The sequence below is a fragment of the Xenopus laevis genome, chromosome 4S (assembly GCF_017654675.1).
Source record: "Xenopus laevis strain J_2021 chromosome 4S, Xenopus_laevis_v10.1, whole genome shotgun sequence".
Lineage (NCBI taxonomy): Eukaryota > Metazoa > Chordata > Amphibia > Anura > Pipidae > Xenopus > Xenopus laevis.
Genome location: NC_054378.1, coordinates 74,017,561 through 74,033,871, shown reverse-complemented (window position 1 = coordinate 74,033,871; position 16,311 = coordinate 74,017,561). Strand labels below are relative to the sequence as shown.

The window sequence follows — 16,311 nt, the reverse complement described above, 5'->3', positions numbered from 1 at the left end:
ATTTTCAAGAAAAATACACTTACACCTAAATAATATGGACAAAGTAAAAACAAAGCAGATAAAGCATGATTATTATTGTTGTTCTTTACGCATCAGGCCGTGTGTTAGAAAATAGATATACTGTTATTGGTTATGTATTGGGCTAAAGAGAATAGGCTTATTGGATATATATGGCTGCATGGCTGTCAGTATAGAGGGAAGAGGCCAGCCCTTGTGTTCTCTACACAAAACTAGACATGGACTAGGGCTCCCCAGGTTCCAAATGCAGCACCAAACTATGACTGTGTGTGGCTCCAGCCCTACAGTTCCCAACTCCCAACATCGCAGAACAGCCTAAGCCTACAGAATGATACTTGGAATTACTGCACTGGCAACGATTTCACTTGCAATCAATACTTTGTGTATGCAAGTAACGATATAATTACTCATTATACGTGTATTACACAAAAAAACATGAATGTACTGTAAATAATACTCACATGAGTGTTGCTTAGTGATGTCATCAGCAATAATCGGCGTTTAGTGATGTAATTTCTGTCACATGATAAATATATCTATCATGTAAAGCAAGACACTCACAGGACTTTAAAATATGCTGAAAAATAAATAAACGTAATTTATTATTCCAATGGTTCGGTCTTCCTTGAGGCCTTGAGGTCTCAAGAAAGACCGAAACGTTGCAATAATAAACTTTATTACTTGAGGTCCCAAGGAAGACTAAAACACTGGAAAAATAAATTTTATCTTTTTCAACATATTTTAAAGTCCTTGCTCTACACGATATTTCATATATATATATATATATATATATATATATATATATATACACACACACACACACACACACACACACACACACACACACACACACACGTATCTGTTTATCTGAGTATAATTGCTAAAAGGATGCCCCCTACAAGTCCCAGTTTTTTCACCCAGCAGCATCAGAATGATGCTTTAACCCTTCCCTCCCTGGAGCGAAAAGCAGACAACACAGAAGAGCAATGCGCAGAACTGAAAGACAGAGAGACACAATGCGCTGATTGCACAGTAATAGGAGTAATTGCACCTTGGCACATCCTGTAATTACTGGACATGATCTAATACTCGCCAGAGTCTGGTTCTGCGCTAAAACATTACACAGGCCACATTCATTCCCAAACAAGCCATTTACTAATTAGTTGTGTCCTTTGATCAGAGGTTGAGACGTATTTGCATGCGACTCTAAATTGGGGCAGGGTTTGCAAGATGAAAGTCAAAATACTTACCGAGTGTCAATATAGCACCTGTTGCATTGCGCTATCGCCTCCCCCACCCCTCCGATCCGGGATAAATCGGAGTCCTTAACCCCTGAAATGCTGGGTCAGGCGCTTCTCCATGTGAACCTTATAGAGAATGGAGGTTAAACAGAATGGGAGTGCGGCAAATGCTAAGGCTAAGCCACCCACACTCACTGGAGTTCCCATTCACTTGCACAGCGCCCCTTGCTAGGGGGAAAGAGACGTGTCAGTTGCAGTTTAGTGGGGAATCTGTAGCGAATTGCTCAGGCTTGGATACCAATCGTGTGTAACAAACAGGGCTACATGGATAAACATTTTAACAGCTAAACTCACACTGCAGGATTCGTAGGTGCTCTTGTTTCAGTGGGGGGTGAAATATACACATATCATATTAGATTAGATAGATGATAGATCGATAGATAGATAGATAGATAGATAGATAGATAGATAGATAGATAGATAGATAGATAGATAGATAGATAGATAGATAGATAGATAGATAGATAGATAGATAAATGATTAGATAGATAGATAGATAGATAGATAGATAGATAGATAGATAGATAGATAGATAGATAGATAGATAGATAGATAGATAGATAATTAGATGATAGATAAATGATTAGATAGATAGATAGATAGATAGATAGATAGATAGATAGATAGATAATTAGATAATAGATAGATGAATAGATAGATAGATAGATAGATAGATAGATAGATAGATAATTAGATGATAGATAGATAGATAGATAGATAGATAGATAGATGATAGATAGATAGATAGATAGATAGATAGATAGATAGATAAATGATTAGATAGATAGATAGATAGATAGATAGATAGATAGATAGATAGATAGATAGATAGATAATTAGATGATAGATAAATGATTAGATAGATAGATAGATAGATAGATAGATAGATAGATAGATAGATAATTAGATAATAGATAGATGAATAGATAGATAGATAGATAGATAGATAGATAGATAGATAGATAGATAATTAGATGATAGATAGATAGATAGATAGATAGATAGATAGATGATAGATAGATAGATAGATAGATAGATAGATAGATAGATAGATAGATAGATAGAAAGATAGATAGATAAATGATTAGAGAGAGAGAGAGAGAGAGAGAGAGATAGATAGATAGATAGATAGATAGATAGATAGATAGATAGATAATTAGATGATAGATAGATAGATGATTAGATAGATAGATAGATAGATAGATGATAGATAGATAGATACATCATTAGATGATAGATAAATGATTAGATAGATAGATAGATAGATAGATAGATAGATAGATAGATGATAGATAGATAGATAGATAGATAGATAGATAGATAGATAGATGATTAGATAGAGAGAGAGAGAGAGAGAGAGAGAGAGAGATAGATAGATAGATAGATAGATAGATAGATAGATAGATAGATAGATAGATAGATGATAGATAGATAGATAGATAGATGAGATAGATGATTAGATAGATAGATAGAGAGAGAGAGAGAGAGAGAGAGAGAGAGAGAGAGAGAGAGAGAGAGAGAGAGAGAGAGAGAGAGATAATTAGATGAGATAGATGATTAGATAGATAGATAGATAGATAGATAGATAGATAGATAGATAGATAGATAATTAGATGATAGATAGAAAGATGGGTGAGAGAGAGAGAGAGAGAGAGAGAGAGAGAGAGAGAGAGAGAGAGAGAGAGAGAGAGAGAGAGAGAGACTTTTGTAACAGAAGTAGTCTAACACTAGTGTACCTCTGAGTAGGAGCCAGTATATAATCGACTTTCTGGGTCCCTGTGAATCAGGGGCCAGATGGCCTGAAAGAATATATTCGTTTACAGAAAGGAACCTTGCAAGGGTGGCTCAGCTGCCAACCAAATTCACACAAAAAAAGCGTTTTCTTTTGCTTCTGTTTGGTGTTTTGGTGGTTATGCTCTGTGAAAAGGCCCAGAAATGAAAAGATTTAGAGCACCTTAATGTGAATTTCTGAGAGTCGATTTTCCCCCTAAATATATATATATATATATAAATAATATATATATAACAAATAATGTTGGACAGAGAGAGATAGCACTTGTGTCCCTGAGTGTGTTTATGTGTAAGTCCCAATATACAAATCTTTGAAGCCTCCTTGCCATCTTATTACAATACTGGAGAAAAAGAATGAATTCAAACCAATGGCTTTCCTGCAAGTTTTCCGTAACCAAACGCTAGGCCATAATCAATAGTATCTATTGATCTGCCTGACTAGAATCATTAAATTATTACCATCATCTGAAATGTGTTAGGCCAGTGAGCTCTAATGATTTCCTTTTAGCTTCCCCTGGTTACTGACCTGTCAGATGTTAGAATATCAGCAGCAGACAATTAAAGAGCCCCAGGTTAGCTCCTGTCTGGACTCCCCGAGACAATAGGAAAAGTGGCATCAGTACATTTTCTTGCATAACTTTAGCTGCACCTTCATCTTTACTGGTGCTTGAGAAATATGTATTTGTGGCAGGCATCCATAAAACATTTACTTTTATATTTAAAAACAAATCCAGATGAGACCAAGGCGATTTTTGTGGCATGAACCGTATCAGCTTCAATGATTTTATATTAGAATTGTATAAAGTGTTTTATGAACATCATTTGAGACTATTGGGCGAGTTATTGTCTCGCATTAAATGGTGATCTATAAACTACTTCTAACCCGAGCGATGAATGTATCCTTGTTGAAACCAGAGGCAAAATATCCCAGTCCTTTCTTAAACTGGACAATAATACAGCTTTATCAAATACACGCACATTCATTTAAATAAAACAGTCCTACTGTGCTAAAAGGGATAACCGCCAACCTTTCTACCTAATGATATATAATATAATTCTAAGTAATATGCAGAAAAAAAAATAGTTTTAAAGTAATTTGTAAATCTAACTGCAATTCAAATCTCTATTTTTCTGACATTCTAGCAATTTTGCTGAAGTCGTGCATGTTGCTTCAGAGGTCTGAGAATTACCTGCCTTCTGCTACATTCTTCAAAGTCAGAACACAAAAGTAGGGCTAAATACTGATTTCAATAGCAGTTATATTTCCAACAGTTAATATTTTGCTTGTTGCTGCATTGTTATATTTACATTTGCCAATATATATATATATATATATATATATATATATATATATATATATATATATATATATATATATATATATATATATATATATATAACACGATGGATCAGCACACACTGTTGTTTGGTGAAGCAATAGTGTTTATTTCAAACAAAACACATTTTCTATCTGGATAGAAAATGTGTTTTGTTTGAAATAAACACTATTGCTTCACCAAACAACAGTGTGTGCTGATCCATCGTGTTATATACATGCCTGCTTTTGATCGTGCACTACTGGAAACATCAGTCTGAGTGCTGGTACTGTGGGATTCTATATATATATATATATATATATATATATATATATATTATATATAATATATATATATATATATATATATATATATATATATACTGGTTATATCAGAGCCCAGGGCCTATAATTGGATATTCCCCTTTACTGAATTGGAAAGTGAGGAAATATCTCCAATGAACTCAAATTAACATAGGTTTAAAACGGAGAGCTATATATTTACTCCATAATGCATAAACAGATATGCATATAAATGTGCATATACAACCTGCCAATAAACATATTTGTAAAGCTCTCCGTTTTAAACCTATTTTAATTTGAGTTCATTGGAGATATTTCCCTGGGCTCTGACATAACCAGTGATATAAATCCTTATAATCTACCATGCGTAAAAACATATGTACCTGGGGGTTTTTGTTTGTTTTTTAAGCAGAATAAAAATAGCAATTTTAGCCTAACCGAAGGCAAATATACACACAAGGATGTGAATACGTTTAAATATAGCTTTACTATTAATCTGTGGTGGATAACATCTCTTAAAAAATAGTGAATGGAGTGATAACACTTTTCTGCATGGTTACACCCCGAAGTGATACTACCAATAGGATTCAGTGAACTGTAAGTTACTTTCCATAAAAATTATGACACTATTCTGTGTCACTGCTCTTACTGAATGTGGCCCAGTATCTATAATATAATAACTACATATTTACAGTAGCTCTTTGGTGTTATAAGCCGTTTGCATGGTCTCTAGAATAAAAGGTCCTTACAAAGCAACTACTGTTCTAGTTTAATTTAATTATTTTTTTAGCACGACAATGAAGTACCAACAGTCACAAACAGATATTTAACTTTCTTACTGGTCAAATTTTTTTTTCAGTAAGATATGTACTTTCCTAATAAATGTACAATGCATTTGAAAACAAATCATATCTCAAATCTCTACGTGGCCAAATAAATGTCTAGCAGAAAGAAAATTACATTATTTCAAAGTGAATGGTGCCTATAAAAACGTGTGGTGTCATTAACACATGTCTGCAGAGCTCAAACGTTTAAAATAATTACATAAATAACTGTGCATCACCATTAAGTGAGAAACAAAAAAATCGAGTCTGTTGGAAAATGGATATCATCCGCACACAATTACTACTGTATATTATAATCACTGTCTCCTATTTGAATGACATAGGTGTAGGCACAATACACTAGTGTGTGAAGGCAGTAGTATATGTAATAAAATCAGTTTAGTTTAATAAATGCCTTATAATAGACTTTTGTTACACGTTCAGTTACATACAATATTTACTAATTACCATGAAATATATGAATAGATTAGAAACATGTGCCACATTCTTAAAATATTTTTTTTTTTTTCACAAAATAAAACCTTCAATGAAAGTGAGATCATTTAGAGCAGCCGATGTTTCTCTTGGATTGATAACTGCCAGGGCAGTAGGGTAATCTGCATCGCTGCGGTGTTTTAGTTCGGCGCAATCAGACCAATTTCTTGCTCCATGGAAATAAAAATTGAACTTGCTAAATGGCAGTTGCAAGTAGCCCTGTCTCCCCAGGCGATGATCTGCCTTTCATTTCTGGGGGGTAAAAGCAAACTGTGCGGGAGGTTTGGGCTATACGTTTGCATACAGCCTAGAATATGTATTAGAGCTCACTCGTTTAAAATCACCAGAAATCCTGTCTCTCTACATGCAGGGTTTGTGCAAAATGCAGTTCTTTTGTGAGATTTTTTTTTTGGTACTGGAATCAGTTGTTTGAATGGGCTCTAATACATCTGCTTGGAAAATAGCCCCCTAATAAGATATATTGGATCTAACTGTCAATGAATATCTGACACCCAACTGCTGCAAGAAGACAGAATGAAGAGAAACAGATGCTGAGAGAGGGATAGTGAAGATAAACTTGATTATTTCTGAAACGACGTAGAATATTCAATTGACTGTATTTAGAAAGTTCAGTATAATGAAGCTTGTATTAAATTTAAATTTTTGCGATATTTCCCCTTTAAAGAATAACTATCTCCCCAATCTTTTACCAGACTAAACGTGTTCTTTTTTAATTCTAAACTCTGCTGCCGGGTTAAGTAATTAATACTGAGCCCCAAAATCTAGTTTCACCCCTTGCTTATATTATGGATGGAGAGGGCATCTACTTTACAGGTCAGGCCTTCAAAGAATTCCATTAGAGGACCTCCAGACTAATGGAAGCCCCGTGCACAGTAAATCTGCAGATTGCACAAAGATTTGTTAAATAAAAGGGGGCTTTGGGGACCAGTTAATTTCAAGTAAATGTGCTTGGCAAACTGGAAACTGGATGCACTGGTCTCCTCTTTGTCAGCCCATGTAGAGTCTTGTAGTCCTTTGTAAAAAGTTACACATCCAAGTGCCCGAATGGAGATCTCCTTTCAAAAGCAAATGTGGATGTGCGAGAGATGGGAGACCACTCACTGGGCTGCAACAGAGGGTCTTAGCAACTACATCAACAAACTCCTCTCGGGCTTTGTGTGGATTAGAGCAGATGGGAAATGTTACTGAGGTCTCAGGCATAGCATAGCGATCTATGTGCAAGGCACGGGGCCCAGGCTAATGTTCCCTTCTGATGCTTTGTTTTCATTTACAGACTCCTCTCATCTACTCCCTAAGGACTAGTGCAAAGTCTCAAAGCTCTATCAACTAATTATGAAATTATATATATACACGAAATCAACATATCTATATATATACAGTTCGGTATAATTTCATATTATTTGCCTTTTTACTCTAAAAATCGATTCATTTGCAGGCAAAGAAAACCTCACCTTAATTTCCTGACAGACATATTTAAAGTGAAAATGAAACAAAAAATTCGTTCCATGGATTCTAGGTAAGCAATGTTCTTTACTAGAAACCAAACAGTTTGCCTCTACTCAGCGCTAATTTATTGGCTATCAGTTATAAGAGAGTGAATTTGCCAGTGTTTAGAGAGTTTATTAGGCCAAGCAATCAATCACCGTCTCCAGATTCTAAACTGGACAGCAATTGAGAGTTAAATATCAGTTCAGGAAGATTGTAACAAATCATCTCTTGTTTAAAAATAAATGTTAACGTTGGATACAAATGTATTATTGTATTTAACTGATGTTTTCTTCTCTCCCAAGAAAACACATATGTAGACAATTTTAAAATTCACAAATATTTATTTCAAAGTTTTTTTCACCAAGTGGTGCACCATTGCTTGTTTTCACTTACACCACTGAATTATTCACACATCCAATTCATGAGATATAAACACAAAACAGTGCACAGCTGGCATATGTGGTGAAGAGGTCACTATGCTCTTTACCCTCCGAACTATAAACGATATACAGAATAATTACATATACACAAAACACAGGTAGAAAAAAAAGGGGGGTATCTGTAATAAAACTGGAACTTATTTGGGTAAGCAGATTATTCATAGTTTTAAGACATCTTGTGACAAAAACCAACAATGCGTTAAAGTGTTCTAATCCTGAGATTTTGGTAGCAGTGCTTGTAACATAGAAATCGTTTGGATAAGAGCTGAACAAGTACTGCGCTGTGCAATAGTCTCTTTGTAAAGGGCTTCAGGCAAATGCGTAAATTCGCCTTCAAATTCTGTCCCCATGGCAAATAATAATGGTGCTGAATTAAACGCTTTGGCATTTCAGTGATGGATCAGGTAAGGGTGGCGTCAACATTACACATTTACACTTTATAAATAGATACATTTCTTTCGATTGGGGTAGCAGGATGCAGGTCAAAAAGTTCTATTAAAAAAACGATTCCTACCTTAAATACACAGGTTGAGACATATGAGTTTTTTTTTTTTGTTTGTTTTAAAAGTGACAGCTGTTAAGATTTGTGATTTTACTTGAAAAGTTCTGTCCAGGTGGCAAGAGGTTTTCGTGGGCCAAGTTGAGATGGTTGTGCATTGGGGCCAGTGATGGGCTGAGCATTGCAATGACCGGCGGGTGGGTCCCGGGCTGGGCTGTGTATGGGGAGGTCGGGCTCGGGGTGGATCCGGATCCCCCTATGATATTGTCTATAGAGAAGGAAGGTCTGCTCTGCGCATCGGGTTTTAAAGTGTGTAAGATGGGCAAGGTGGGACTCAGCTGCGAGTACAAGGATTTCCTACTGAGTTCATTGCCCAGGAAAGGGGACAAGGTGGGGCTGGAGAAGACTGAGGCCGGCGGGGGCAAAGGGCAGTGGCTGGGCTGGAAAGAGAAGGTGGCACCCGGGTGCTGCTGGTAGTTGTGCAGCTGGAGCCCATAGTTATAGCCATAAGGTCCATATCCAAAGGCGGCAGGCATGAAGCTACTGGGGTCCCTCAGGATCTCGTTACTTTGTTGCCTTTTGAACCTTTTTCTCCTTCGCAGGAAGCTGCCATTATCAAACATGTCGGCCGACTCCGGGTCCAGAGTCCAGTAGTTTCCCTTGCCGGGGTTGCCGGGCTCCCGGGGGATCTTGACGAAGCAGTCGTTGAGCGAGAGGTTGTGGCGGATGGAGTTCTGCCAGGCGGGGAACTTCTCCCGGTAGTAAGGGAAGCGGTTACTGATGAACTCGCAGATCTCGCTGAGGGTCAGTCTCTTCTTGGGGCTCTGCAGGATGGACATGGTGATCAGAGCGATGTACGAGTAGGGGGGCTTCACCAGCGCGTTCTTGGGGCTCTTCTCCGCTCTCTGGTTTGACTCTGATCCGGATGACAGGTCTGGGGAAGCGGGGTCTCCCCTGGGAGTTCTGGCCACGTTATCGTCAGAGTCGTTGTCCGAGTGGTAATCGGAGTATTTGCCATCCTTGGCGCCCATGTCACCCACCACATCGATGTCGGTGTCCTCCGAGAGCAGCGAGTTATCAGACATCTCTGTGCCCAAAGTCATTGTAATAAGAGCAGCAAGTTCGCGGCTACTCCCAAAGCAAACTCCACGACCCCCCTAGTGGATCAAGGCTGAATGGGCTGCCCTCTTCCACAGTACACAATTCACTTTGACTTCTCGGAGAGAGAGATCACCATTGATCAGTATTCATCCCACTGGCACCTCATCTCTGTCTGTGTTGCACCCCCTCCCTATTCAGGAGCTTCCCCCCCACTTGGTTAACAGGACTCGCCGCCACAAGTGCCAGGACCACTGCGATTCTACTGCCCTTCCCACCGCTCCCTCCTTATTTATATCGCCCGCCATGTCACGTGACTCCGGCGTCAGCTCCCTCTTCCCAGTATGGGCGCTACCTCTTTATCAGTCTCAATGCAGTTTCAGGGACTCGTAGAAACAGGTGAGGAGCTGCTGATAAATTAATACCCGAACAGCTTGAACCCTGGTTATCACATAGGTCGTGGCTGTAGTCTATGATGGGATGTGTGTCTCCCTTTACTTCCCCTTTAACCTCTGGTTATGAGAACAGCTGGATGGAACAGTGGATGGAACAGTGAATGGAACTTCTTCTTCTTCTTCTTCTTCTTCGTGCAGCTGCTAATCGTATAGCCTGCCAGTCTGCCACTCAGGAGTTCTTATAGGGAAGTGATTGAGTGAGCTGTGGGTGCAGGGTTCTTACAATGTCGATGGAGGAGGGCCCCATACATACAACTCTCACTGCTGCACAGAATTATTTCCTATTACCCTGGATTGAATCATGGCAATGTACTTATAACCAAAGCCACTTGCAAAAAAAAAATATCCTGAGATACTGAATATACAAGCTATTGTTGTTTTCCCAGTCAGATCCAAACAGGAAATAACTGTGTTAAAATAAACACAAAAGCCACATATTAACTGACCATTATATCAGATCATCTCTATATCATTATATAGTGAATAAAGTACCCCCTCTTGTAAAATATAAGGATATTATAAGTTACCGAGGAGTTTCATGACCATATAAAAACACGAGGCCGAAGGCCGAGTGTTTTTATACAGGTCATGGAACTCCGAGGTTACTTCTAATATCCTCATATTTTACAACTGGGGGTACTTTATTTATTATAATACACAAATTTCAGTGAGTCATGTGACAGAAATGACATCAGAACTCACCGTTTATAACTGATGACATCAGAACTCACCGTTTATAAGGATATAATTTACAGGATATTCATGGCTTTTGTGTATTATATACTGCTTCTACCTATTCCTAGTCCTTATCAACCACGTATAACCATATCAACTAGGTATGGAGACACTTATCAACACTGGGTAAATTTGCCCATGGGCAGTAACCCCTGGCGACCAATCAAATTGCTGCATTCATTGTTCTACTTGCAGCTGGCTCTAAGAATCTAATCACTGATTGGTTGCTATAGGTAACTGCCCTTGGGCAAATTTGCCCAGTGTTGATAAATAAGCCCCACTGATTCCTACTTTGAATATGATTTTTCCACATTTTAAATTTCAGTCTTTAAAGTTATACCAGTTCTCTACCAAAATATAATGGGCCTATTTTTTAAAGAAAAATCAATCAATATAAATGATCGCTGGGACCAATGTTTTAATGCTCATTGCTTTTGCTGGTGGAACAAAATTGTGCATACGGACAGACATAAAAACACATAAGTCCTATATTGCAATGCAGTAATAACAAGAAGGAACTGCATTTCCGTTGTCTTATCTGTTATACTTGCCTGATAACAAACTTGCCCAAAGGAGGAACACAGTAATGGGTAACAGTGCTTCTGTATGGAACAGGCTAACCATTGCTTTCTGCAGATACACAATCTGAAATTAGGAAATTGCTTGCTCAGAGGAAAAAGACATTTAAGGTAAAGAAGAGATAAACAAACTTCAAGGTTACTCTGTCAGATTAGTGATTTAGTCTTTATTTTGTTAATGCTTTCCACGTGTATGTATGATAACAAATTATCATCAATTTGGTCCTGGACTTTAGTTAAGAGGTAACAGTAACAAGCTATTTGCTCCTTTATCAAATTACATTCTTTCCCATGAGGCAAAATGCAAGGCTTATGATGATCATTTGTACTATCAGCATGCATATTATATGTAACATTTATAACTAACATGTATGTGTAAAGTGAAAAACATTACTTTTGTTAGCTCACTCAGACAATGTCCAAGAACAAGTGTTTTTCTGCGAGGAACCAGATACATAAGTTTTTGTATGACACAGTGTACAGAGCTAGAGAAAGTGTGTATATGGCACAGGTTAGAGATGCAGTCAGTTTGTGTGTGTGTGTTACTTTGTGTGTGTGAGAAAGAGTCTCTGTGTGACATAAAAAGCACTGAGACAGGATACAGAGCCATAGGGTGTTTGTATGACACAGAGCTATAGAGAGTGTTTGTGTAACATAATACAGAGCCATATGCAGTTCATATGTGACAGACTACAGAGAGTGTTTGTGTAACATAGTATAAAGCCATACACAGTGCATGTGTGACACAGAGCTAGAGGGAATGTCTGAGAGAACATGGAGCTAGAGTTGCAAGACATAGAGCAGTCTGTGTGTGACATAGAGTCTAGAACTAGAGACTGTCTGTGTCACACAGGGTATAGAGCTAAAGAGAATATTTGTGTGACAAAGTATATAGAGCTATATGAGATTGTACCATTGACACATGGTATACAGCAGTGATCCCCACAACATGTTACTTACTAAACCCTTAGATATTGCTCTCAGTGGCCTCAAAGCAGGTGCTTATTTTTTAATTCTGCTTTGGAAGCAAGTTTTAGTTACATAGAAAAAACAGGTGTACAGCTAAATAGTGCCTCATATAGGCTGCCAGTCCACACAGGGGCTTCCACATAGCCAATCACAGCACTTACTTTGAACCACCCAGGAACATGTTTAAAAAAAAAAAAAGTTTGGGGACAGTATACAGCTAAAGCAGGAGTGCCCATACTTTACTAATGTGAGGTCTACTTTTAGTCATGTTGTATCATTATGATCTACATCCATAAAAGCATTGTTAGCATTCTGTTCCATGGAAAATATTACTTAAATATTGAGTTATAAGAAAACATATATTTCTATATTTAATAAACAACTATTTTTTATGTAATTAAAGGATTGCCCTGTAACAAAGTAGTGTTAGAAAGAGTGTCTGTATGATACAATTTATAGGGCTAGAGAGAGTGACTGTGATACAAGGTATAGATTATAGACTGAATAACAGAACATGTTTGATTCATCGGAAAATATCCCTGTGTGGTACAGTATATATACAGCCAGACAATGTGAAACACTTGGTTTAGACCCTGATAGTGTGAGATGCAGGGTAAAGACCCAGATAATATTTGAACCACGGGATACAGAGGATCTGACAAAGGGTATAGAGAAGACACACAAGTGAGGTTACACAATAAAAGGAGAAACATGTGTTACTGGTCTAATCACCTACAGCAACCAATCAGCAGGTAGGATTTACATGTACTTGTCATCTGATTAAAAGCAAACATCTGATTAGTTGTTATGGGATACTGTTCTTGGACAAATTCACCATTAGTACGTTATAGAATGGCCATTTCTAAGCAACTTTTCAATTATTCATTAGTTATTTCTAATAGTTTTTAATTATTTGCCTTTTTTATTCTGCCTCTTTCCAGCTTTCAAATGAGGGTCACTAACCCATATAAAAACAAATGATCTGTAAGGCCAATTTATTATCATTGCTACTTTTTATTGTTCATCTTTCTATGCAGGCCCTCTCCTGTTTGTATTCCAGTCTCTTATACAAATCAATGCATGGTTGCTAGGGTAATTTGGGCCCTAGCAACTAGATTGCTGAACTTGCAAACTGGAAAGCTGCTAAATAGAGAGCTATAGTAATAAAAAAAAGACAAATCATAAAAAATTAAAACCAATTGCAAATTGTCTCATAGTAAAAGTTAACTCAAAGGCAAATATAGGTATAGAGCCAGATAGAGTAAAGGTATAGAGCCAGATAGAGTAGAGGTATAGAGCCAGATAGAGTAGAGGTACAGAGCCAGATAGAGTAGAGATATAGTGCCAAATAGAGTAGAGGTATAGAGCCAGATAGAGTAGAGGTATAGCGCCAGAAAAAGTGTGAGACAGTTTATAACATCAGCCAGTTTGTGGCATGGGGTATACAGAGGTAGATTATGTGAAACACTTGATACAATATCAGATAGTATGAGACAGAGTATAGGGTCACAGATAGTGTGAGACACAGGGTATAGACCAGTGATCCCCAACCAGTGTTTTATGGACCCTTTGGAAGTTGCTCAAACTACAATTTGGAAGGCGCAAACCCTGAAGTGAATGCTGAGGTGCCAATCCAATGGGGGCTGCCCAGATAAAGCCTCCTAGTAAATATCATGAGAATAAATAAAAGGATTGCACCCTCTATATAAAAAAGACAAAATATATTATGTCATAAACTTATGTCATAACAGACAGCCCTATGCGTTTCGACCACCACAGTGGTCTTCATCAGGAGAAAAACACTTTTGAATACAAAAATTTGATAAAAAGGCAGGAAGTTGCTCTCAGTGGCCACATAGCAGGTGTTTTTTTTTTAATTCTAGGCTTTGAGGCAAGTTTTGCATAAAACCAGGTGTACTGCTAAACAGATCCTCCTCTAGGGCCTAACAATTAGCCAATCACAGCCCCAGGGTTTTTTTTAATGCCTGTGTTGCTCCCCAGCTCTGGAGGTGTGAGACACAGAGTATAAAGTCAGCTAGAGTGTGACTGTGCCATACTATGTGGGAAATCAATGTGGGTAATACATGAGTGGAGCATGTGTGTGCGCCTGCGTGTTTGTTGTGAGTCTGTGTGAGTCTGTGCGTGTGAGGCTGCAGGGACAATCAGCCCACGTGTGACACCAGCCAGAGGAACTTGTCAGTTGTGAGTGATTTCGTTCCATTGTCATTTCAGCGAGACTTTAAACAACCCACCGTGACCGCATGATACAGTGGACAGATCTCACCCCCCTTCAGTACAGAACAAATATTTGAATTTACAGCATCCAGTACAAAACGTGCACGTTTTGATGAAATGAAAATAAAAGCCACTAGCAAGTACTTACTAATATGTGAGCGTAATGGTTCTATAGATGTAAATACTGTGCGCACGTATAGCGCAATTATCACCATATTAATCCAGGAAAGGAATATCTGCCTATTGCATCTATAACTGCTCACTCCAGCTGCCCAGTGGCCAACGAGATGCCCTGCTTAGAAGCAGCGTCTGTTCAGCAGGAAACTGACACTTTTCTCACCCAAAGGCTGGCATAGACCAGGCTCACACACATCATGTGTCTCTGTACTTATGCAGCTGGGATAGCTTCTATTATGTGCCTATTTCGTCGCTCCCTTGAACTGACTGCAGATAAACCAACTGCACCGACCTACAACTCTCCAGCTGCTGTTCCGCTGCCATTCTCTCCGTACATGCTGGGAGTCGTAGTGCAACACCATCTGAAGACCATGGATTAATACAAACCATTTCACAGATATTGACTACAGAATCGCTCTCATTTTTACTGACTTCAGGATAAGTAATGGGGCGGACACCGCCGTTGGACGGATTTAAACATTTTGGAACAAATGACCTGAATCATTTTCATTAAGAAAGAAAAACAAAGCTATTCGAACAAATGCCCTGAAATATAGGGGAAGAACACTGATTTATTCTACTTGCTGGAGGATAGAAACTGAAGGATATTCTTTAAACCTCAATATATAGTTTCTATCGCTATTTAGGACACTAAATATTGAAAAATAATTTTGATATTTTTCTTCCTGTTTCGAGACATTCTGAAACCACCGAGCATTTTAGTTAATTCTAAAAAATGTAGGTGCAGCTAATGAACTTAGCACAAACCAAAAAAAAAAGCAATTTAGAACAGAATGTTTTATGTTAAGATCCGTTATATTTTAATAGAGGAATTGGGGTCGGGTTAAGCAGCTGTGAGTTATAGAAATATAGTTATAGTCATATAAATTAAAAAATCCAATATATTTTATAAAGCAATATATTTCCCTGTTCACCTTTCTCAACTTATTCGTCGGTTTAGCATTCATAAGCAGCGCCTTTTTTTTTTCTTTACAGCCTAATAATCATATTTTTCCAATAGTATAATAATATATAATAAAGTCTTTTTTATCAGGGGAATATTTAAGTACGAAATTTAAAGAAGAACAGAGGGAATATTTATTCTTTCTCTCTACTCATAGGTGGCGAACTCTATAAAATGAGTTTATTTCAGTCTCGACGAAACACTAGGGGCTGTGATATATGTAATGTAAGGCTGGCAGGAGAACTGAATTTCACAATTTCAGATTTCTGTTTTCATGCACAGAACTATATAGAGAGAGAGAGAGAGAGAGAGAGAGAGAGAGAGAGAGAGAGAGAGAGAGAGAGAGAGAGAAATAAAGCAAAGCAAAAACTGCCTAATTAAATTCGTATATAATGAATTCATGCATTTTCTGTATATGGCATACATGTGACCACACGAATATTCGACATGGCATATCGATTTAAAACAATTGCTACAATTCCCAGTCCCAAACCCCTGGTACCCTTACTTCCAATTTGCTGGCTGTTTATTTAACTGACGTTCTTCTTTGGAAAGATCTCAAGTTCAAACATTTGACCAAATTGCCGAATCTTTAAAATGATCAG

At 37.8% G+C, this 16,311-nt stretch overlaps 1 protein-coding gene across 1 annotated transcript; it reads right to left on the bottom strand.

Moving 5' to 3' along the window:
* Nucleotides 1-7,820: 7,820 nt before the first annotated feature.
* foxd2.S (forkhead box D2 S homeolog) lies at nt 7,821-11,659 on the bottom strand. The gene is given in 2 exon segments (NM_001085853.1): nt 7,821-10,524; nt 10,829-11,659. A coding segment is annotated over 1 exon segment (1,041 nt). The 5' UTR covers nt 9,599-10,524; nt 10,829-11,659; the 3' UTR covers nt 7,821-8,557.
* Between the last annotated feature and the right edge of the window lie 4,652 nt (nt 11,660-16,311).